General features: G+C 43.9%; 1 protein-coding gene across 2 annotated transcripts in view; it reads right to left on the reverse strand.

Annotated features, from left to right (window-relative positions):
* Window positions 1-2,172: 2,172 nt before the first annotated feature.
* LOC138665354 (zinc finger protein 665-like) overlaps window positions 2,173-25,147 on the reverse strand; it is a 42,267-nt gene continuing 19,292 nt past the window's right edge. The window contains exons 1-7 of one of the 2 annotated variants that reach the window (XM_069752754.1): window positions 16,462-16,568; window positions 16,126-16,289; window positions 13,171-13,341; window positions 12,700-12,817; window positions 12,501-12,598; window positions 12,244-12,355; window positions 2,173-4,353 (exon numbers count right to left, since the gene is read on the reverse strand). In XM_069752754.1, coding sequence (XP_069608855.1) covers window positions 2,411-4,353; window positions 12,244-12,355; window positions 12,501-12,598; window positions 12,700-12,817; window positions 13,171-13,341; window positions 16,126-16,289; window positions 16,462-16,561 — 2,706 coding nt within the window. In that variant the 5' untranslated portion in view covers window positions 16,562-16,568 and the 3' untranslated portion in view covers window positions 2,173-2,410. Of the gene's footprint in view, window positions 4,354-12,243; window positions 12,356-12,500; window positions 12,599-12,699; window positions 12,818-13,170; window positions 13,342-16,125; window positions 16,290-16,461; window positions 16,569-25,147 lie in introns of those variants that run through there. The other variant, XM_069752753.1, reaches the window with a different exon arrangement.

The following is a 25,147-nucleotide window of genomic DNA, read 5'->3' on the forward strand; positions in this document are numbered from 1 at the left end:
CAAGATTATTGCACCTGTTTTTATTATGTATACCCCTCCTCACATGTAAAGCGCCATGGAATAAGTGGCGTTATAATAAATAATAATTGGAACAATATTTTTTTTTCTTTATTTAGGATTTTTTTTTTTTTTTTTTACACATGTAAAAATTTTTTTTTACTTTTTTACATTGCCCCAGGGAAGGACATCACAGTAAAGTGACAGATCGCTGATCTGACACTTTGCAATACACTGTGTCAGATCAGCGATCACACAGGCACTGCAGGGAGGCTTCCCGGCGCCTGCTCTGAGCAGGTGCTTGAAAGCCACCTCCCTGCAGGATCCGGAATGCCCCCCGTGGCCATATTGGATCAAGGCCTGCAAGAAGGTGGTAGGAGACTCTCGGAGCAACGCGATCACATCGCTTTGCTCCGAGGGTCTCAGGGAAGCACGCGGGGAGCCCCCTCCCTGCGCGATGCTTCCCTATGCCGCCGGAGCACTGCGATCATCTTTGATCACAGTGTGCCGGGGGTTAATGTGCCAGGAGCAGTCCGTGACCGCTCCTGGCACATAGTGCCAGATGTCAGCTGCGAAAGTCAGCTGGCACACGGCCACGCCCCCCCCCGTGAGCGCAGCTGATCGCGTTAGACGTACTATCCCGTCGGTGGTCATACGGGCCCATACCACCTCGACGGGATAGTACGTCTAATGTCAGAAAGGGGTTAATAATTGCAACCATTTCTCTACATCTCATCATTTCAGGGGCTCCAAAGTAATTGGACAAATTAACTTAACTATTTATAGTAAATTTTTACCACTTTGTAAATAATCCTTTGCACGCAATGACTGCCTGAATCCTGGAAGTCATGGATGTCACAAAATATTTGGATTCCTCCTTTGTGGTGCTTTACCAGGCCTTTACTGCAGCTGACTCCTGTTGTTGCTTGTTTGTGGGTTTTTCTGCCTTAAGTTTGTCTTAAGCATGTGAAATCTATGCTCAATGGGGGTTGAGATCTATTAACTGACTTGATCATTGCAGAATATTCCACTGCTTTGCCTTACTAAACGTCTGGGTTGCTTTTGCATTAAGTGTTGGATCATTGTCCATCTGTACTGAAGCACTGTCCAATCAACCTTGCTGCATTTGATCAATCTGAGCAGAATGTATAGCCCTGTACACTTCAGAATTCATTTGGTTGCTTCTGTCACATCGTCAATAAACACTAGTTACCTAGTATGGTAGACTTGGATATTTAAACGCCAAATTCCTGGAGTGTGTTCTTCACTTGGGTTGATGTTGTGAAAGGGTTTTTCTTCACCATGGAAAAGATTTTACGATCACCTACTATTGTGGTCTTCTGTGGACATCAAGGTCTCAAGCTCACCAGTGCACTCTTTTTTTTTTGTTTGCAGTGTACTGTTGGCCACTTCTAACATTTCTGCGATTTCTCTGATGGATTTTTTTTATCCTAATGATGGTCTGTTTCTCTTCCATTGAGAGCTCCTTTGTCTGCATGTTGTGGGTTTACAGCAACAGCTTCCAAATACAAATTCTACACCTGGAATCAGCTCCAGACCTTTTAGCTGCTTAATTGATGATAGATTAATGAGGGAATAGCACATGCAGCCAGTTAAAGAACTTTATAGAGATAATTGTCCAATTACTTTTGATCCCTTTAAAAAGAGGCAGCTATATATTAAAGAGGTGTAATTTCTAAACCCTTACTCCAAATTACTTTAAGCCTGTAACTGTATCTTGACTATATTTTGGTAAACAGCCTAAATGTCAAATCTTGTGTCACTAGGAGAGTATCACTGAAAACTAGAAAACCTGCAGCAATATAGTTCTCAATATTTTTGAGCCCTGGCTGTCTCCACTACTCACCACTAATTGTACACTTTCTCCGTTCAGATTTCCTCACAAACTAAACAGCAATTTTGTTCATAAAATAACTACTGATTGAGAAACATGTGACTAGACTATCAGCCTCCGCAATAGAAAAGCAGTTGTTTTCTTATGTCAGCTGTTTGACAATTGGAGGAGGCTGATGGATTGATCTGGTTACAAGTGCCTTCAACAGTAGCCGCATTATGGACAGCAGTGGTGTTCAGTTTGCGAAAACATCATTAAAAAAAGATACTGGCCAACCTCTTTAAATACAAAATTATGAGATTCAATATGACTCATTAAAAGGCAATGGACCGCATTTAATAAAACTTTGACCAGAAAACTTGTTGCCTGTAACAACCAATCTGCATTTAGCTTTTCTTTTTTCAGAGTATTTGACAAAAAATTAAAACTACAACTCTGATTTGATGTAATTAGTAATAAGACCAGTTTTTCTGTCATACAATTTTAATAAATTGGACTCAATAGTGCTCAATTTTGTACCCCTCTTTTTTACCTTGAGGCATGCATATACCGTGCTTGTCATGTAACTATAATATGTGAGTGTAGCGGATCAATGGAAAAACTATTCAAGATAGAGAGCTTGGGAAGTTGAGAGACACTTGAAGGTGTGTGAATTCTGTGATGTCTAATAAGATCTGATCTCTGGATAAAACATTTTCCACAGTCCGAACATGAAAATGGTTTCTCTCCTGTATGAGTTCTTTGATGCATCTCAAGTTGAGATTTACGTGTAAAACATTTTCCACAGTCTGAACATGAAAACGGCTTCACTCCTGTATGGATTTTCTGATGTGCAACAAGCCCAGATTTCATAGTAAAACATTTCCCACATTCTGAACAAGAATACGGTTTTTCTCCTGTGTGAAATTTTTGATGCTTAACAAGAACTGATTTCCGAGCAAAGCATTTCCCACATTCTGAACATAAAAATGGCCGCTCTTCTCGGTCTTTTCTCAGACGAAGTTCACCATTCCCAATTTTTGAGGACTTTCCATCTGGATGAATTTTCTGATGTCGGACAAGATCAGATTTTTGGATAAAAAATTTACCACATTCCGAACATAAAAAAGGCTTCTCCCCTGTGTGACTTCTCTGGTGTATTTCTAGCTGACATTTACGTGTAAAACGTTTTCCACATTCTAAGCATGAAAACGGTTTCTCACCAGTGTGGATTTTATGATGTTGAACAAGAGATTTTTTCTGTGTAAAACACCTACCACATTCTGAACATGAAAATGGCTTCTCCCCTGTGTGAATTCTCTGATGTCGCTCTAGATGATCTTTCAGCAAAAAACGTTTCTCACATTCTGAGCATGAAAATGGCTTCTCTCCTGTATGAATTTTCTGATGTTTAACGAGATATGCTTTCTGGGTAAACCCTTTTCCACATTCTGAACATGCAAATGGTCTATCCTCATTATGAATTTCATGTCTTTCAGGGTGGATACAGGTATTACCATTCTCACAATCCAAACATGAAACTGAATTCTCCAATGTATGAATTTTTTGATGTTTAACAAGACCAGATTTCTGTGAAAAACATTTCCCACATTCTGAACATGGAAAAGGCCTCTCCCCTGTGTGAGTGCGATGATGTTTCACAAGACCCGATTTCTTTGAAAAACATTTCCCACATTCCAAACATGGATACGGTCTTTCTCCTGTGTGAGTTCTTTGATGGTCAACAAGAACTGACTTCTTGACAAAACATTTCCCACATTCTAAACACAAATATGGTTTCTCCCCTGTGTGAATTTTTTGATGTTTCCCAAACATCAATTTGTTGGTAAAACATTTCCCACATTCTGGACACATAAACTGATTCTGCTCTGAGTGAAGTCTCAAATGTTTAACAAGAACAGATTTTTTGCCAAAAGATTTTCCACATTCTGAACAGGAGTATGGTTTCTCCTTCATGTGAAATCTCTGATGTTCTACCAGGTACGATTTATAAGAAAAAGATTTACCACATTCGTCACATGTAAAAGGCCTTTCACCAGTGTGAATTTGTTGATGTCTATAAAGAATAGCTCTGTGGGTAAACCGTTTTCCACATGTAGAACATGAAAAAGGCTTTTTCCCCGTGTGAAATACCTGATGTTCCACAAGATGTGTCTGCTGAGTAAAAGATTTGTTGCACTTATCACATGAAAACGGCTTCTCTCCTGTGTGTGTTCTTTTGTGTCTAAAAAGATTGGACTTCTGGCTAAAAACTTTTCCACACTCAGAACATGAAAACAATTGACCATTTTTAAGTCCTGAACACTGTGTAACATCAGATGAATGAATAGGTGAAATGTCCTCTTGAAAACAGTACTCAGAGAACTCGTGTGCATTGAAAAACACTGGGTGTACACTTGGGACAGTATATAATTCTTCTGGAAAATGCTGTTTAATGTTATCTTCAATTTCACAATTTGGAGATGAAACAAGCTGTCCGTCTAACAACTTGCTGCGGTCAACTGTTGAGAATAAAAAGGATTTTATAACTTTTTAAACTACCCAAATAATATAGTAATACACAATACTAGTTATCTGTAGATGCAGTGGCTTGTAAAAGGCACCCTGGTCAAAATTACTGTTATTGTGAACAGTTAAGGAAGTTGAAGATGAAGTAATCTCTAAAATGGCTAAGGTAAAATATTACACATTTCATTTTTTACATTTTAAAAATTACAAAAAAGAAAATAGGAAAATGCAAAAGTTTGGGCACCTTTGGAAATTTGTGTGCGTAGATAACTTAGACCGAGTTTTCAGGCTTTAAATAGCCTGTTAGGGTTACGGCGTGTTCATAATCATTGTTAGGAAAGGCCAGGTGGGTCAAATTTCCCAGCTTTTTCAAAGCCGACCTCCTCTAAGCTTGTGCCAAAAAACAACAGCCATGGTTTGTTCTAAGTAGCTGCCTAGCATTGTGAAAATGGTGGTGGCCCACAAAGCAGGAGTAGGCTGTGAGAAGATAGCAAAGCATTTTCAAGTTGCCCTTTCCTAATTTCAAAATGCAATTAAAAATTGGCAGTTAACAAGAACATTGGAGGTCAAGATAAGGTTTGGAAGACCAATCAAAATTTCTGTTAGAGCTGATCGTAGGATTGCTAGAGAGGCATATCACAACCCCCGTTTGACTGCAAAAGACCTTCAGAAAGATTTAGCAGACTCTGACGCTGTGGTACATTGTTGTACTGTTCAGAGACACCTGCACAAATATGGCCTTCATGGAAGAGTCACCAGAAGAAAACCTCTCCTGTGTCCTCACCATAAAATTCAGTGTCAGAAGAACGCAAATGAACATATAAACAAGCCTGACAAATTTTGGAAACAAGTCCTGTGGACCGATGAGGTTAAAATAGAACTCTTTGGTCACAATGATCAAAAGATATGTATGAAGAAAAAAGGGCACAGAATTTCAGGAAAATAACCTTTCACCAACCGTTAAGCATGGGGGTGGATCAATCATGCTTTGGGGTTGTGTTGCAGCCAATGGCACAGAAAATATATCATATGTAGAGGGAAGAATGTATTCAATGAAATTTCAACAAATTCTTGTTGCAAACATAACACCACCTGTAATAAAGCTGAAGTTTAAAAGAGGAAGGCTTCTGAAAATGGATAATGATCCTAAACACATGTAAAAATCCAAAACAGACTACCTCAAAAGGCGCAAGCTGAAAGTTTTACAATGGCCCTCACAGTTCCCTGATCTGAACATCACTGAAAATTGGAGGTCAGACCTGAAAATAGCAGTGCATGCAAGACGACCCATGAATCTCACAGAACTGTTAGAATTTTCCGAGGAAGAATGGATGAAAATCCCTCAAACGAGAATTGAAAGACTCTTGGATGGCAACAAAAAGCATTTACAAGATGTGATACTAGGTGCTAACCATGTAGGGTGACCAAACTTTCGCACTGGCCCATTTTCCTTTTTGTAATTTTCAAAATGTAAAAAATGAAACTATACAGTACATACCAAAAGTGTGGACACCTTCTCATTTAAAGATTTTTCTGTATTTTCATGACTATGAAAATTGTACATTCACACTGAAGGCATCAAAACTATGAATTAACACATGTGGAATTATATACTTAACAAAAAAGTGTGAAACAACAGAACTTATGTCTTGTGTTCTAGGTTCTTTAAAGTAGCCACTGTTATAGAACCCCCCAGCACCAAGAATGTTATGCAGTATATGTATGTATAATAGTTTCCATGTGAAATGCATCAGTCCACAGGCTGCGCCCCTGGACAAGATATTCTCTTTCTGACCTCCCACCTTTGTAATTCCCACAGTAAATATCAGCAGGCTCCGGCCCCCTGCGGCTATTGTAATGTATGTCTGGCCTGTTGTTTTCCAATTGGCCTGCCCTGTGTATCTGTGTTATATATTCTGTGTGCTGTAAATACAGCCACCTTTTGCTTTGATGACTGCTTTGCACACTCTTGGAATTCTCTTAATGAGCTTCAAGAGGTAGTCACCGGGAATGGTCTTCCAACAATCTTGATGGAGTTCCCAGAGATGCTTAGCACTTGTTGGCCCTTTTGCCTTCACTCTGCGGCCCAGCTCACCCCAAACCATCTCGATTGGGTTCAGGTCTGGTGACTGGAGGCCAGGTCATCTGGCATAGCACCCCATCACTCTCCTTCTTGGTCAAATAGCCCTTACACAGCCTTTAGGTGTGTTTGGGGTCATTGTCCTGTTGAAAAATAAATGATGGTCCAACTAAACGCAAACCAGATGGAATAGCATGCTGCTGCAAGATGCTGTGGTAGCCATACTGGTACAGTATGCCTTCAATTTTTAATAAATCCTTAACAGTGTCACCAGCAAAGCACCCCCACACCATCACATCTCCTCCTCCATGCTTCACGGTAGGAACCAGGCATGTAGAGTCCATCCGTTCAAATTTTCTCGCACAAAGACATGGTGGTTGGAACCAAAGATCTCAAATTTGGATTCATCAGACTAAAGCACAGATTTCCACTGGTCTAATGTCCTTTCCTTGTGTTCTTTAGCCCAAACAAGTCTCTTCTGCTTGTTGCCTGTCCTTAGCAGTGGTTTCCTAGCAGCTATTTTACCATGAAGGCCTGCTGCAAAGTCTCCTCTTAACAGTTGTTGTAGAGATGTGTCTGCTGCTAGAACTCTGTGTGGAATCGACCTGGTCTCTAATCTGAGCTCCTGTTAACCTGCGATTTCTGAGGCTGGCGACTCGGATAAACATCCTCAGAAGCAGAGGCGACTCTTGGTCTTCCTTTCCTGGGGTGGTCCTCACATGAGCCAGTTTCTTTGTAGCGCTTGATGGTTTTTGCAACTGCACTTGGGGACACTTTCAAAGTTTGCCCAATTTTTTAGACTGACTGACCTTCATTTCTTAAAGTAATAATGGCCACTCATTTTTCTTTACTTAGCTGCTTTTTTCTTGCCATAACACAAATTCTAACAGTCTATTCAGTAGGACTATCAGCTGTGTATCCACAAGGCTTCTGCACAACACAACTGATGGTCCCCAACACCATTTATAAGGCAAGAAATCCCACTTATTAAATCTAACAGGGCACACCTGTGAAGTGAAAACCATTTCTTGTGACTACCTCTTGAAGCGAGATGAAGAGAATTGAAGAGAATGCCAAGAGTGTGCAAAGCAGTCATCAACGCAAAAGGTGGGTACTTTGAAGAACCCAAAATATAATACATAACAAAAAAGTGTGAAACAACTGAAATTAAGAATATAACTCCATGTCATCTCATAGTCATGAAAATACAAAAAAATCTTTAAATGAGAAGGTGTGTCCAAACATTTGATCTGATCTGTACGTACGTACACACATATATATATATATATACATATATATATATATATATATATACATACACACACGCACACACATATACACACAAGTGGCATGTGTGTCCGTATACAGAGGAGATATGTGGGGGCTCATACTCTATATAGTTGGACAATGAGTGGGCTTATACTGTATATAGGGGACTGTGGGGGATCATATTGTATATAGGGGGCTGTGTGTGGCATTATACTCTATATAGGAAGGCTGTGTGTGGGATCTTACAGTATATAGGGGGGCTGTGTGTGGGGGTTTCAGTAAATTTAATCCGGATCGATATTAATGATTTTATATTAATTGTAATAATAATAAAATTGTAACTAATAAGTTAATATTAATATTGACCAAAACAATAGCCTAAAAATAAGGCACTTCCAAATTTCAACAAATATCAAACAATAGAACCACAGCGGAAGCTTAGATGCCAATAAAAAACTAAATTTTATTAATAGTACAATTAAAAATTCTATTAGAGTCCAATTACAGTCAGTGGAGATACATGAGACAGAATTATACTGTCTGCTGAGGAAAATACATATAATACCTAATATAAATATATATGGACCTAACTGTATGGTTGTAACTTTTTGAGTGCCCATACTATTGCCAGGCACTCCTTATCGATGGCCGCATAGCTCACTTCACGGGGCAGTAGTTTCCGACTCAGGTAAGCTATCGGGTGTTCTTGGCCGTCCGGCCCGACTTGGCTTAGTACTGCCCCCAATCCAAACATAGAAGCGTCTGTGTGGACAAGGAAACGTTTAGTTGGATCGGGTGCGGCCAATACAGGGGTATTGGTGAGGGCGTCCTTTAGCTGGCGGAAGGCTTCCTCACACTCTGGGGTCCAGGTTACCTAGCGGGGTTGGTTCTTACGGGTCAGATCAGTGAGGGGCTTGGCTACACTGCTGTAATTGGGAACGAATTTCCTGTAATACCCCGCTGTCCCTAGAAACGCCATGACCTGGGTTTTAGTGCGTGGGGTGGGCCATTTGGCTATGGCCTCAATCTTGGCTGGTTCTGGTCTCTGTTTCCCACTTCCCACCCAATGCCCTAAATACTGAACCTCTGCTTTGCCCACGTGACACTTGTTTGGGTTCAGGGTGATTTCGGCCTTGTGGATCCTGTCTAATACTGTCTCTAGGTGATTTAGATGCTCTTCCCATGTCGCGCTGTAGATGGCGATGTCATCCAGGTAGGCACACACATAGTCCTGGAGACCATCCAGAAGCCGGTCAGCCAGCCTCTGGAAGGTCGCCGGGGCAGTCTTCATCCCGAATGGCATAACTCGAAACTGGAATAAGCCAAACGGGGTGACAAATGCCGACTTGGGAATAGCATCAGGACTAAGGGGAATCTGCCAGTAGCCTTTGCATAGATCGATGGTGGTCAAATACTTTGCCCCTGCCAGCCGGTCTAACAAGTCATCCACATGCGGCATGGGATACGCATCCGTCACTGTTTTCTCATTGAGCTTACGATAGTCTACACAAAACCGTGTAGTCCCATCCTTCTTGGGCACTAACACTACGGGGATGCCCAGGGACTATCTGATTCTTCAATGACCCCTAAACGCAACATCTCTTGTATCTCTTGTCACATCCCTTCTCGTACAGACTCGGGGACGCGGAAGGGGGGTTGTCACAGGGGGGTCTGATCCTGGGTCTCAACCTTGTGTTGTGCCAGGCGAGTGTACCCGGGTTTCCCCGAAAACATCCTCTGTCGCTGCCTCAACAACTCCTCCGCCTGCTGTCTATCCCGGGGACCGAAGTCTTCACCCCAGGGTACCTGGTCCCATGTTTTAGACTGAGTCCTCTCCCCTAAGACATCAAGCAAGGGAAGTCCGGCTAAATCTTCTGCTTCAGGTGCACAGATGGCCACTACCTCTTCAGGGCGCTCCCGATAGGGCTTCAGCATATTCACGTGGAACATGCGGATAACCCTGGGGTCGTCACAATCGGCGACATTATAGGTGGTGTTGGCTATTTTCCCCACTACCTGGTAGGGCCCCTGCCATGCAGCTTGGAACTTGTTCTGCCTAGTGGGCTCTAACACCAGGACCTTCTGCCCTATTTCCAAGGTGCGCTCTCTGGCCCTCCGATCGTACCATACGCGCTGGCGCTGCTGGGCCACCTGCATGTTCCCACGTACAGCCTGGGTCAGCTCCTGTAGGCGGTCCCGGAATTCCAGCACATAGGGTACAATAGGTACCCCTTCTATGGTGCCCTCCCCTTCCCAGTGTTCTAGCACTAAGTCTAGGGGTCCCCTTACCCGTCTCCCATATACCAGTTCGAATGGGGAGAACCCCGTGGATTCTTGGGGCACCTCTCGATAGGCAAACAGGTGAGGCAAGAATTTCTCCCAGTCCCTGTAGGTCCTGGTGAAAGTCCCAATGAGTTGTTTTAACGTCCCGTTAAAGCGTTCACACAACCCATTGGTTTGCGGGTGGTATGGGGCGCTTCTAATGGACTTTACGCCGCATAGCTTTTACAGTTGGTTGGTCACCTCTGCTGTAAACTGGGTACCCTGGTCTGAGATAATCTCCCGGGGAAATCCAACCCGTGAGAAAACCTGGAGCAGGGCAGCCGCCACCGTCTCTGCCAGTATGTTAGGTAACGCAACCGCCTCTGGATACCGTGTGGCATAATCTACCACTGTCAATATATACCTTTTCCCTGACGGACTGGGTTTGGCTAACGGCCCTATCAGATCGACCTCTACTCGGCTAAATGGTTCCTCCACAATGGGGAGGGGGCATAATTTGGCCTTGCATCGATCTCCCCTCTTGCCAATGCACTGGCAACTGTCACAGGTCTGGCAGTATTGACGAACATCATAGGTTACCCCCGGCCAAAAGAAGTTTTGTGTCAGATGATGCCTGGTGCGACTGATGCCGAAGTGCCCGGCCAAGGGTATGTCATGAGAGATTCGCAGTAACTTCTGCCTACACTTCTTGGGAACTACCAGCTGTCGTTTTATAGTGGGGCTCGTCCCTGTGTGGTGCTGCTCTGTGATCTGGTAGAGGAGTCCCTGCTTCCATATAAACTGTTCCCCTTCCAATACCCCTCTCCCCTCCTGTGCCTTCCCACGATATCCCTCCAATGAAGGATCCTCAAGTAACTCCCTCTTAAATTCATCTGGGGTGGCCCAAGAAATGTGCCTGACTATGGGAATACGTGTAGGGCTGGGATGTCTTACCTGGGCCTCCTCTGAGTGTGATTCTGCCTCCGCAGCTCGATCTTGTCTCCGGGTGGTCACAGGATATGTCTCAGCCAGAGGGGCAACAGAGAAGGCAGACAACATGGGCCCCAAGTCATTTCCCAGCAAAACGTCTGCAGGCAAATCCTCCATCAAGCCGACCTCAACAAGGCCATCCCCAACTCCCCAGTTCAGGTGAATCCTGGCAGTGGGCAGTCGATGTATGGCTCCCCCTGCTACACGGACTGCCACTGTTCGGTCCATCTTCTCTTGGTCCCGGACGAGATGAGGCTTCACAAGGGTCAAAGTTGCTCCAGAATCTCTTCGTCCCTGCATGGGTTTCCCATTAACCCACACGACCTGTCGATGCTGTTGTCGATTATCTGCCCGGGCTGCCTGCACGGGGTCTACTTCATGCAGCACTTCCTCCATGTCTTTCACCCCTTGGTTAGTTGTAGCCCCCAATGCCGGGTCAGCTTCGCCTTGGTAGCAGTGTACAGCGGCCCGGCGGAAGGTAGCTGTTCCCGCCTTTGGCCCCTGGGTATGCTGAGTCCGGTTGGGACATTGTCTTTGTAGGTGGCCCAGCTGACGGCAGGTGTGGCATCGCGCCCCAGGGGAACTATGGTAGGCCGGGTTTCTAGCTGGCCCCCCTACAATCTTCGGTGGTTTGGGGCCCTCCAGGTCCATGGGCGGACCCCTAGTGACCATCTTTGATCCGGACAACTGAGGTATATATATATACCTTATGTGTTAGGCTAGCTTTGTATATATATATACCTTATGTGTTAGGCTAGCTTTGTCTGCCAACATACATTTGATTTAACCCTTGGTATCCGTGACATTTGTTAGCAGCCATTGCTCTCGTAGGCATATTAATCCAGCTCATATCCCTTAGGCATTTCTCCTTTTATGGCACACTTATGGCCTTTATATATAGATGTACTGTGTAACACTCATGCCTTATTGATTCTTGTGGGTTTTATATGTATTTATTTGGGATCATATGATTTATATTAGGTATTATATGTATTTTCCTCAGCAGACAGTATAATTCTGTCTCATGTATCTCCACTGACTGTAATTGGACTCTAATAGAATTTTTAATTGTACTATTAATAAAATTTAGTTTTTTATTGGCATCTAAGCTTCCGCTGTGGTTCTATTGTTTGATATTTAATATTAATATTGAGCAGAATTAATTTCAGCCTATTGGTTCGGCCCTCCCACGACAGTCCCAGTCTCTCATGTGGTCCCTTGAGGAAATTAATTGTCTACCACTATGCTTTAGTCTATTCTGCATTTAGAAGGTATTACTTACGAGTGCTAATATCTGTAGGAAATCCCTCATCCATGGACAGTTGATCACACTGGATATAGATATCTTCTTCTCGCTCTATGATTTCAACTTTAAGATCAATTATATCTTCATCCTGATCCAAGATGCGGAGAAAGTAACATCAAATTATATACCAAGTTTAAGACTTTTTTCAAGTATCAAAGTAAAATCAGTAGTAGGAATTATTAACTTTTAGAGAGATCATATGCATTTTACAATGATAACTGTGCTCCATCTACCTGAAGGTCCTGTGGGACAAAGGAATTTTCTTCTGGACAGTTCTGGAAATGCAGATCGCCTGGATATATATCCGGTAAATTAAGTTTACTGCATTCATCTGCAGAATATATAAAGTGATTGAATAAATCCTTTCCATGGGTGATCAAATAATTGAAGCATATGGATGACCTTTCGCAATAAATTAAAGCCTCTTCTTACCAGATGATGTAGAAGAACAGTTCAGCATAACATACTTGTATGCATCTTTGTGTCCTACCAAAAACTCCCACTCATCCACAGAAAAACTGACAGCAATATCTTCACACCTTAAAGGAACCTGAAACAAGATAATATAGTCATCAGTAATGATGAGCGAGTATACTCGTTGCTCGGGTGATCTCCGAGTATTTGTGAGTGCTCTGAGATTTAGTTTTTGACGCAGCTGCATGATTTACAGCTACTAGCCAGGCTGAGTATATGTGGGGGTTGCCTGGTTGCTATAGAATCCCCACATGTAATCAAGCTGTCTAGTAGCCGCAAATCATGCAGCTGCGGCAAGGAAAACTAAATCTCCGAGCAGTCACAAATACTCGGAGACTACCCGAGCAACGAGTATACTGGCTCATCACTAGTCATCATTCAAAAATGAATGTTGCTGTATGCCGTCCCAGGACTCCTAGTAAAGCTCACCTCTCCAGTCAGTAGCTCAATTATTTTGTAGGCAATTTCTAGGATCTGCTCATTTCTTTCATGTATTGTTGCGCAAGATGGTGGTTCTGCGATTGGGCCTGAGGTTTGGCTCCATTCTCCTGACACAAGGCTCAAACATTCACTGGGTGTCTTTTTAACTACTTTAAAATTCTGTGAATGGAGAGACAGTTGTTGTAAAGTCATAATCTAGGAAGGTATTGAACAAATGTAGGGGTTCTCCATATGCGTCAGGTGACAGCGGTGTTCTAGAGCTGACACCCACTTGTACCGTATTTTTTGGACTATAAGACATACCGGACCACAATACGCACCCCAAATTTGGGGTGAAAATTGCAGAAAAAAAGATTTTTTATAAGATGGGGGTCCGTCTTACTGTCCGAATTTACAGTATTTTACCTGAGATCTGGCGGTGGCAGAGCAGGGTCACAGGAGGCATGGTGTCGGCAGAGGTGCGGTGATGCGGTGGGCGATATGGCGTGCACCTGACAGGGTCCCTTCCTGTTTAGGTGGGTGACGCCACGGCCTGGTGTCCATGGGGGGGTTGCAGCAGTGCTGTGGCGGCGGCAGAGGTGCAGGGATGATGAGGTGCAGTGAGCGGTATGGCGTGAGCAGGGTCCCTTCCAAAGGTGAGGTGACGCAGCGGCCCGGTATCCAAGGTAAGCAGCAGAGCTGGGTGAATCATTGGCTGTATCGGTGGCGCCGGCCATCTTCCTGAGGCCGCACGTGCATAGATGAAGAGCTCTGCTTCCCGGGGCTTCAGGAAAATGGCCGCGGGAGGCCGCGCGTGCGTAGATGGAGATCGTGGCGGCTATTTTGCTGAAGCCGTGTTCGCAGATTTAGATCTCGGCTTCAAGAAAATGGCCGTGGACATTTTCCTGAAGCCCAGGGAAGCAGAGCACTCCATCTGCGCACGCGTGGCCTCAGGAATATGACCGCCGCCACTGATAAAGCCATGATTCACCCGGCTCTGCTGCTTACCTTGGATACCGGACCGCTGCGTCACCTCACCTGTGGAAGGGACCCCGCTCACGCCATACCGCTCACTGCGCCTCATTATCCCCGCACCTCAGCCACCGCCGCACCACTGCAGGTAAGCCTGCATTCCAACTACAAGACGCACCCCCCATTTTCCTCACATTTTTGAGGGGGGAAAAGTGCGTTTTATAGTCCGAAAAATACAGTAGTTGCTTACCTTCAACCCCTTCCCCTTAAATGCCGCTGTCAATAACAACCACAGCATCCAAGCTCTTAAGAGTAGGGTTATCCCTAACAGAACAATCAAGTGCAGGCAGAAGTATTTGCAGTGTAATGCATCATCAAACAAACAATCACTTTTTTACATTTCACAGTGTTACTTAACTCCATACTCCTTTCGGAGAATCCCTTTAGGCTGCTTTCACACGTCAGTTTTTTGCCATCAGTCGCAATCCGTCAAATATTAATAATAACGGATCCGTCGCAGATTGTGAAAAATCCTCTGATCAACACCTGGTTGTCTAATGGTTAGACGGAGAACTGGAGAGACGTAAAAGCCACAGTGTCTTGCACCCACTGAAATTTGGTGGAGTATCGGTGATGATCTGGGGATGCTTCAGCAAGGATGAAATTGGGAAGGTTGTTCTCTGCAAAGGACATAGGAATCAAGCTGCATACAAGGTTATCCTGGAAAAACAGTTGATTCCTTCTGCTCAGGCAATGTTACCCAACTCTGAGGACTGGATTTTCCGGCAGGACAATGTGCCATGCCACACAGCTAGGTCAATCAAGGTGTGGATGAAGGACCACCACACCAAATCCCTGTGATGTGCAGCCCTATCTCCAGACCAGAACCCCATTGAAAACCTCTGGAATGTAATCAAGAGGATGAATGATAGTCACAAGCCATCAAACAAAGAAGAACTGCTTACATTTTTGTACCAGGAGTGGCATAAGGTCACCGAAAAGCAGTGTGAAAGACTGGTGGAAAGCATGCCAAGACACATGAAAGCTGTGACTAAAAATCATGGTTATTCCACAAAATATTGATTTCTGAACTCTTCCGGAGTTAAAACATCAGTATTGTTGTTTGTAAATGATTATGAACTTGTTTTTGTTTTGTTTTTTTGCATTATTTGAGGTCTGCAAGCAATGTATTTTTTTTAATTATTTTGACCATTTCTCATTTTCAGAAAATGAATACAAAATGTATTGCTTGGAACTTCGGAGACATGTCAGTAGTTTATAGAATAAAAGAACAATTTACATTTTACTCAAAAATATACTTATAAAGAGAAAATTCAGACAAACTGAACATTTTGCAGTGGTCTGTTAATTTTTGCTATGCATGCATGTGTGTATATATATATATATATATATATATATATATATATATATATATCTATATCTATATCCCACAGAATATCATGAGAAACAATTTGTTTTAACTGTATTTTGGAAAAGTACGAAAACAAATACTATACTGGTTTAGTAACCGTGTAATCACACTCACCTGCACAGTACAGTTAGCGCTGTAAAATACTCGGAATACAATGGCAGAGTCACTTTTCTTTCTATTCCACTTCACAACTTTTTTTTCCAAAAAGGATTTTTAACTCAAATATAAAATTTTCCGTAGACTAGGGAACTGAAAGTTGGAAGCCATGGTCAACATTTGTTTAGTATTTCTCTTGCTTACAAAGATGTTGACATTTTTCTGACTTGACAATTTATGGACATTATTGCATTTTGGGTGGGAATCTTAACAGTACACTTGTTGATGCTTTTTTTTCTTACCAAATAAAGGAATAAAATGAAAGTAAAGAGGAGAGATGTTAGCTCTTTCTAGTCTATCAGGCTTTTCATTCATATTCACTCCTGTATCTGGCTGAACTGCACTAACAATTACAGTAAATGTGGAAAAGAAACCAAAAGGTCCAGTGACGCGCAATCCCTCACCTCTCTGGTAAGCAGGTAGATCATGTTCAAGGAAAGGTTTAGCACCCTTTCTGTCATCAGCTCTTTGCATACTTCCATTTTCGGAGGGTCAATCAAGAAGTCCTTTGCCTTGTAAAAGATTGTTTGCTGAAAATTACTCCGGGAAGAGTCTGAACTGCTACAGCCTGTGAGAAACGAGAAACAAAAGATTACAAATGAAAAAATTAAACCACAGTGGGGCCTGCCTGGTTCAGCCAAGGACATGGAACAAAAGAAAAACCTCCACGCAGCACAATATTTCACCTAAAATATAACGGAATTTGTGGCATAGATACAAAAATAGCATTTTCATTTTACCTCTTCTTCCAATAGCCATATCTTTTTTATTTTTCTGTCGAAATAGCCATATGAAGGCTTGTTTTTTTCTGGGACGAGTTATACTTTTGAAAGGTATCATTCATTTTGTCATATGATGTACTAGAAAGCAGGAAAGAAAAATTCCAAGTGTGGTGAAATTACAAAAAAAGTGCAATTCTACAATGGTTTATCTACTATATAATTGTCTAAGGGTCACTTCCGTCTGTCCTTCTGTCTTTCTGTCACGGATGTTCATTGGTCGCGGCCTCTGTCTGTCCTGGAAATCCAAGTCGCTGATTGGTCGTGGCAAAACAGCCACGACCAATCAGCGACGGGCACAGTCAGGAAGAAAATGGCTGCTCCTTACTACCCGCAGTCAGTGGCTGGCACCCGCATACTCCCCTCCGGTCACCGCTCACCCAGGGTTAATGCCGGTGGTAATGGACCACGTTACGCCGCGGGTAACGCACTCCGTTACCGCCGCTATTAACCCTGTGTGTCCCCAACCTTTTACTATTGATGCTGCCTATGTGGCATCAATAGTAAAAAAATCTAATGTTAAAAATAATAAAAAGCATGCATGCATGCAGTGCGGTCTCGCGAGACCGCAAGGCAATCTTCAGACCGGAGCTCGCGAGGAGCATCAGTAACCGGACGCTTCGTTCCGCAGGCTCCAAAAGGTGAGTATGTAACTATTTTTTATTTTAATTTTTCAATTTTTTTTTTTAACACGGATATGGTGCATACTACGTGACTGGCCAATATACTACGTGACAGGGCAGTATACAACGTGGCTCTGTGCTGTATACTACGTGGCTGTGTGCTTTATACTACGTGACTGGGCAATATACTACGTGGCTCTGTGCTGTTTACTATATGGCTGTGTGCTGTATACTATGTGACTGGCCAATATACTACGTGACAGGGCAGTATACAACGTGGCTCTGTGCTGTATACTACGTGGATGTGTGCTTTATACTATGTGACTGGGCAATATACTACGTGGCTGTGTGCTGTATACTACGTGGCTGGGCAATATACTACGTGGCTGGACAATATACTACGTGGGCTGCGCAATATACTACGTGGGCTGGGCAATATACTACGTGGGCTGCGCAATATACTACGTGGGCTGCGCAATATACTACGTGGGCTGCGCAATATACTACGTGGACTGCGCACTATACTACGTGGGCTGCGCAATATACAACGTGGGCTGCGCAATATACTACGTGGGCTGCGCAATATACAACCTGCGCTACTATGTGGGCTGGGCAATATACTACGTGGGCTGCGCAATATACTACGCGGGCTGCGCAATATACAACGTGTACTGTGTGGGCTGCGCAATGTACTGAGTGGGCTGCGCAATGTACTGAGTGGTCTGTGCTATACACTACGCTGCGCATACATATTCTAGAATACCCGATGCGTTAGAATCGGGCCACCATCTAGTTTAAATATAGTCTCCTTAAATTAATTGCTGTAGATTTGTTAGGCATAAATCCAGATTGATCTGGGTGGATTACTTTATCAATCACATGGGTTAATCTGTTAACCAAGGCCTTCGCCAAAATCTTTATATCTGCCATAAGGAGTGAGATTGGTCTGTAGGACTCCGGATTCAACAGATCCTTATCAACTTTAGGAATGACCACAACAATGGCCTCTCTCATAGATGTAGGTAGTATTCCCCTCTCCAAAGACTCATTAAATACCTTCTCCAATTTAGTTATTATTTCTTCATGAAAAATTTTATACACCTCTGCCGGAATGCTGTCCGCCTTATTACCCGCCATGTCCGCCAGTGCCACCCTCAGTTCCTCCGCTGCCATCGGCCTAGTCATCCATTCTCTGTCTTCATTACCTAGTCTAGGAAGCTTAATCAAACTCATATTATTATTATTATTTTTTTTTTATTTATATAGCACCATTGATTCCATGGTGCTGTACATGAGAAGGGGTTACATACAAGTTACAGATATCACATACAGTAAACAAACTAACAATGACGGACTGATACAGAGGGGCGAGGACCCTGCCCTTGCGGGCTTATATTCTACATTCATATACCTGTTCATCTCCTCTTGACCTTTATGTATCTTAGAGAAGTATAGCTCACTATAAAATTGTTTAAATACATCCAAAATTTGATCCCCTTGTGTAACCACATTACCTTCCTTTGTTTTAATTACGTATACATGCGAGGATTCCCATTGTGCCGAAGCTACCACTGAGAGCAAATGTCCCACTTTTTCACCTTCCGCATAGAATGCCTCGTTCTGAAATGCCCGCAATCTCTTTGCCTTACAGATGTGAAGATTATTAACCTCCGACTGGGCCACTCTCATGCGGGTCTGCATAGCTTTTCAACACTGCGCACCCAATGCTACCTCTGCTGCCCTTAGTTCCTCCATCACTGCTTTATCTAGTTTTTGAGACCTAGTCTTTTATTGAGATACTTCTCTGAATAAAATCCCTCTCAAAAACGCCTTCATAGTAAACTATATGACCCTCTGCATTACCTTCGTAAAGAATTCACCCAGTTCCTCTCCTATCTTTCCCATATCCAGCAACCGTAGCCAAAAGGGGTGAATTTTACATCCCATACCTGCCAACCAACGCTGTTCTCCCAATTGTAGAGATACCATCAGATGACAATGATCCGATAGAACTCTAAGCAAATATTCCACTTCCTGCACCAAGTTATCCATCCCTTGATTTCCCAAAGCCACATCAATGCGAGACAAGGAACCATACGTCGCCGAGTAGCACTAATAAATGTAGTTCTCCATATTTCTAACTCCCCACAAGTCTATCCATCCAATTTCCCTCATGTAGTTTCCAAAAGGGGTTACATTCCCTTCCTCTCTGTTCCCTGTATGTTTGCCCCTATCCCAATGATTATTTGCAATATTATTCACGTCTCCTATTACAAGCAACGGGACCCCAGTCCATTTCCCCGATTTGTTCAGAATTTTATGTATCATTTTCCCCGAAAACGGTGGAGGGATATATAAAGACACTATACATAATAATCTATTCAATATCTTACATACAATAAACACGTATTGCCCATCCTTGTCTATTATAACCTCCACTTCTTCATATGGAGTAGAAGTGTGGATTAATAGCGACACTCCCCTAGCATAGGCTGAGTACGTCGAGTGATAAGCCTTCCTCACCCATCTTTTTTGTAACATAGCTACTTTGTCTTCTACCAGGTGTGTTTCTTGAAGGCAAATCACTGAGGGCCTCAGCTTCAACAGATATTGTAGAATTGCAGCCCGCTTTGAGACATTGGCGAGACCCCTAACGTTCCAGCTTAGAATTTTAATTCTACCCCCCATGATATCACAATACCAAACGTTTGACTCATTAAAAAAAAGAGGTCTCGGGTCCCCCCCCTTACCCTCCCCCCCGCCTCCCCACCTTCCCGCATCTACCCCCCGTCCCAACCTTCCAACTCTGAAATAACTCCCATCCTTCCCTTCCATCCCCCTCCCGAAAAACTGTTTTTCTCCCATAACTTTAAAGCTGATAAGAATTCACTCTCCCTCTCTATTTGAGATCCAGGAGGGCGTTTTTACAGCCTAAAGCTCAATACTCCAACTACTCTCCCGTTCACATTTATCAAACTGCAATGTCCGTTGTGCCGCCGAACACAACCCACATATACCAACATAGCATTATGTCACCTCAGAGATGACCATTAACTTATCAAATTCAAACTGAATAACAGGTAATCACTGTTTCAACATCACTCAGAGTCTGCTTCAACGGGACCGTTCCGCTCTGATATTTTTGGTGTTAGAATCCAGCCAGTGTGTCGCCTCCTCTGGATTCTGAAAAAAGTGCACTCGATCCAAGGCAGCGACTCTCAGCTTAGCTGGGTAAATCATTGAATAGCGCAAATCCATGTCCCGTAGTCGCCTTTTGACTTTTCCAAACGTCATTCGGAGCTTTTAGACCGCTGCAAAATAATCTGGGTAGATGGAGATGCGATTGCCGTCTATGGTTAGATCCGCACAGTTCCTGGCTTTCCTCAGCAGGTCCCGATAATTCAGAACGTTAGCCAAGATGACTCTTGGGGCTGATCCTGGGGGCAGGGGTCTAGTGGGCACATGATGTGCCCTTTCAACGGAAAACATTTTAGTGAGACCATCCCCTCCTACAGTGTTTTTCAGCCATGACTCAATGTACTCAGTGGGGTTATTTCCTTCTGCTTTTTCTGGCACCCCCCACAATCCTCAGGTTGCTCCTGAAGGAGCAGTTCTCAAGATCATCTGTTTTAAATTCCAGTTCAGCTATACGCTGCACATACTTTTTTTCCCCTTTTCAACAGTTCAATAACCTGGTCTTCAACCCTCCCCACACGTTCTTCCACCACCTCCACTTTCTGTTCAACTTTGCGCACTGCAGCATTAATCGCACCCATCTCTCCCTTTAATTCATCCACACGACTGTTCAGAGCTGCAAGGGCAGACTTGTTGTACATTCCACAGAGAATATACCTTTGAGCGTCGGCTCTGCTATGTCTAGTATGTCCGGCTGTTCAAGATGGTCAGCACGTGCAGCCACATCAGGGGATCTCTGATCCTCCCCACTGCTCTGCGACTGGCCCCCTCCTCCTTGTTGTTCCCCAGGGACATATGTTGTTTCAGGCCTCTCACCTTCAGCCGCTGACTGCTCATTAGCAGCTTCCTCTGACCTCGCAAAGCGTTCCAGCCGAGCGATCACCTCCATCTTCCTTTGATATGCCGCGCTCGCCCTTGCCACCTCCTCTGCAGTCTCGGCGCCATCTTGGGCCTAAAAGCTTCCCGACGCTGCCGGCTCCTTCTGTCTCCTGCGCGTCATCCTCTTGCAGGACTCCTCTCCGCCCGACCGCACGCCGCTCACTGCTGCTCCCCGGGTCCCTGCACACTCCTTAGTGTGATTTCAGCGTTCGGCGGCACCTCAGGTACCAATATTTAGGGAGATTGTGGCAGGAGAGCTCCACCGCACGTCCTCTCACATCCTGCGCTAGGCCACCCCCCCCCCAAATGTGCTTTTTATAACAATATTCTGAATTTTAATTTCATCCCTTACAATAGAAACAAAACAAACAAAAAAACGATGCAGGTTTAGTATATTTGTAATCGGACTGACCTGGATAATTATGCTTCCAGTTCATTTTTACCGTACAATGAATGCTGTAATAATAAAACTCAAAGACAACTGTGGAACTGCATTTTTTTTTTTCAACATTTCATCAAACTTGGAATATTTTTCCTAGTGTGTCAGTAGATACACGGTAAGGAGCATGGTGCCGTTCAAAACTACAACTTGTCCTGAAAAATACAAGCTGATCAGATCTGCTGTCATGTGCCGGAAAAGGGTGAGGCGACCAATGATGGACTCTGTCCATCACTAGACGTTAAGGGGTTAATGAAATAGGCGTATCTTATTCTAGTGCACATTTCATCAAGACTGGTGTGCATGTCTCTTGTCTTGATACATTTGGCCCTAAGTCCATCCAGAAAGTAGAGCAATATAGCAAGGAATGGATAAGATTGTGTTTAAGTAACTGTATAACGGTGTGTGCACGACTGTGTAAACAGACTTCTGTGTTCTGTATATAGGTCCCTGTGGATGTTTGTGTGAGTATAAGTGTTTGGTGATGGGTAACTGCTGCAACGTCACTGATCTGTCCCTGCTCCTTTAACGTGGGAGACAGCACTCTTTAAGAGAAAACAGAAAGTGCTAGCGATAACAAAACTGACTCCACATGTTGTCCTGAAGGTTGTGGGAACCCAAGAAGAGTGTAGAAATTACAAAACCCTACTGGAGACTTGGATCTAATACGTCAGGCATTGACGTATTTGAGTTGCATACATACAGGTGCTTCTCACAAAATTAGAATATCATCAAAAAGTTAATGTTGATGATTATGGCTTACAGCCAATGAAAACCCAAAAGTCATTATCTCAGTAAATTAGAATAATTAACAAAAAATACCTGCGTAGGCTTCCTAAGCGTTTAAAAAAGGTCCCTTAGTCTGTTTCAGTAGGCTCCACGATCATGGGGAAGACTGCTGACTTGACAGATGTCCAGAAGGCAGTCACTGACACACTCCACATGGAGGGTAAGCCACAAAAGTTCATTGCTAAAGAAGCTGGCTGTTCACAGAGTGCTGTATCCAAGCATATTAATGGAAAGTTGCGTGGAATAAAAAAAATTTGGTAGAATAAGGTGCACAAGCAACCAGGATAACCACAGCCTTGAAAGGATTGTTAAGAAAAGGCCATTCAAAAATTTGGGAGAGATTCACAAGGAGTGGACTGCTGCTGGAGTCATTGCTTCAAGAACCACCACACACAGATGTATCCAGGACATGGGCTACAAGTGTCGCATTCCTTTTGTCAAGCCACTCATCACCAGTGGACAATGCCAGAAGCATCTTACTTGGGCCAAAGAGAAAAAGAACTGGACCGTTGCTCAGTGGTCCAAGGTGTTGTTTTCAGATGAAAGTACAGTTTGCATTTCATTTGGAAATCAAGGTCCCAGAGTCTGGAGGAAGAGTGGAGAGACAGACAATCCAAGCTGCTTGAGGTCTAGTGTGAAGTTTCCACAATCAGTGATGGTTTGGGGAGCCATGACATCTGCTGGTGTAGGTCCACTGTGATTTATCAAAACCAAATTCAGCGCAGCCGTCTACCAGGAAATTTTAAAGCACTTCATGCTTCCCTTTGCCGGCAAGCTTTTTGGAGATGGAGATTTCAGTCTCCAGCAGGACCTGGCACCTGTCCACATTGCCAAAAGTATTAATACCTGGTTTAAAAACAACAGTATCACTGTGCTTGATTGGCCAGCAAACTCGCCTGACCTTAACCCCATAGAGAATCTATGGAGTATTGTCAAGAGGAAGATGAGAGACACAAGACCCAACAATGCAGACGAACTGAAGGCTGCTATCAAAGCAACCTGAGCTTCCATAACACCTCAGCAGTGCCACATTTCAGTTTACCAAAATTTCGGATTTTACAATCATTTTTCAAGCTGGTGTTATAAAGTATTCTAATTTACCGAGATATAGGGATTTTTGTGTACTCACCGTAAAATCCTTTTCTCCGAGCCAATCATTGGGGGACACAGGACCATCGGTGTTATGCTGCTGCCACTAGGAGGACACTAAGTTAACACAAAGAATAACTCCTCCCCTGTAGTATACACCCTCATGCTGGCTCTAAGTGAACCAGTTCAGTAACAAAGCAGTAGGAGCTTAACAATTAAAAAGAATTAACTGTGTCAAAACCAAGTCAACACAGAAAAAAACTAAAGCCAATAGGCTAACAGGGTGGGTGCTGTGTCCCCCAATGATTGGCTCGGAGAAAAGGATTTTACGGTGAGTACACAAAAATCCCTATTTCTCCTACGCCTCATTGGGGGACACAGGACCATGGGACGAACTAAAGTAGTCCCTGGGTGGGAAACAATCCACTGCAATTGCTCCTCGTACCACAGCAATTGCTCCTTGTACCCACAAGTTACAGATGCGGTACTGCTGCCTGCAAAATTCTTCTGCTGATGGATGCATCTGCTGAGGCCTGAGAATGGACATGGTAATGTTTCGTAAACATATGCAGGCTGGACCAGGTCGCAGCCCTGCAGACTTGTGCTGCTGACACCTGGTGCCGGATGGCCCAAGACGCACCCACTGACTGAGTAGAATGAGCCTTAATCCCTGCTAGGACGGAGTGACCTCTAACTCGGTAGGACTCCTGGATAGCTGAACGAATCCACTTGGCTATCGTAGCCTTGGAAGCGGCTAGACCTTTCCTTGACCCCTCCGGGAGCACAAATAGGGCATCTGACCTGCAGAAAGACGCCGTCCTCGAGACGTATCTCCTAAGAGCTCTCACCAAATCCAGTGTGTGGAGAGCCTTCTCGATGCGATGTACTGGCACCGGGCAAAGTGAAGGCAGAACAATCTCCTCATTGAGGTGGAAAGATGAGACAACTTTTGGTAGAAAAGACGGGGACGTTCTCAAAACCACGTTATCCTGATGAAAAATGAGGAAAGAAACTTGGCAAGACAAGACCGCCAGTTCTGAGACTCGTCGGATGGACGTGACCGCAACCAGGAAGGCAACCTTCCATGATCGAAGAGACAGGGAAACGTCGTGCAGAGGTTCAAAAGGAGTCTCCTGCAAGACTCCGAGGACCAAATTGAGGTCCCATGGTTCCAACGGCATCTTATAGGGCGGCACCATATGGGAGACTCCCTGAATGAACGTCTTCACCTGTAATCTGTTGGCAATTTTACGTGGGAACAGGACTGACAAGGCTGAAATCTGCCCTTTGAGAGAACTAAGGGCGAGACCTAAGTCCAAACCCGACTGAAGGAATTCGAGGATGGAAGGAACTCAAAATTCAAGAGGAGAGCATCAACGGTCCTGGCACCATGAGAAGAAGGTCTTCCAAATGCGATGATATATACGCATGGACATAGGCTTTCTAGAACTGATCATAGTGGAAATGACTTTCTGAGAGAAGCCTGCCTGTGTCAGCACCCAGGACTCAATGGCCATGCCGTCAAACACAGGGCCTCGGAGTTCTGGTGGTAAATGGGGACCTGGAACAACAGGTCTGTGCGATTCGGTAATCGCCAGGGGACATCGGCGACTAGTTAAACTAGTTCGGCGTA

This window comes from Ranitomeya imitator, chromosome 2 (genome assembly GCF_032444005.1).
Source record: "Ranitomeya imitator isolate aRanImi1 chromosome 2, aRanImi1.pri, whole genome shotgun sequence".
Classification (NCBI taxonomy): Eukaryota; Metazoa; Chordata; class Amphibia; order Anura; family Dendrobatidae; genus Ranitomeya; species Ranitomeya imitator.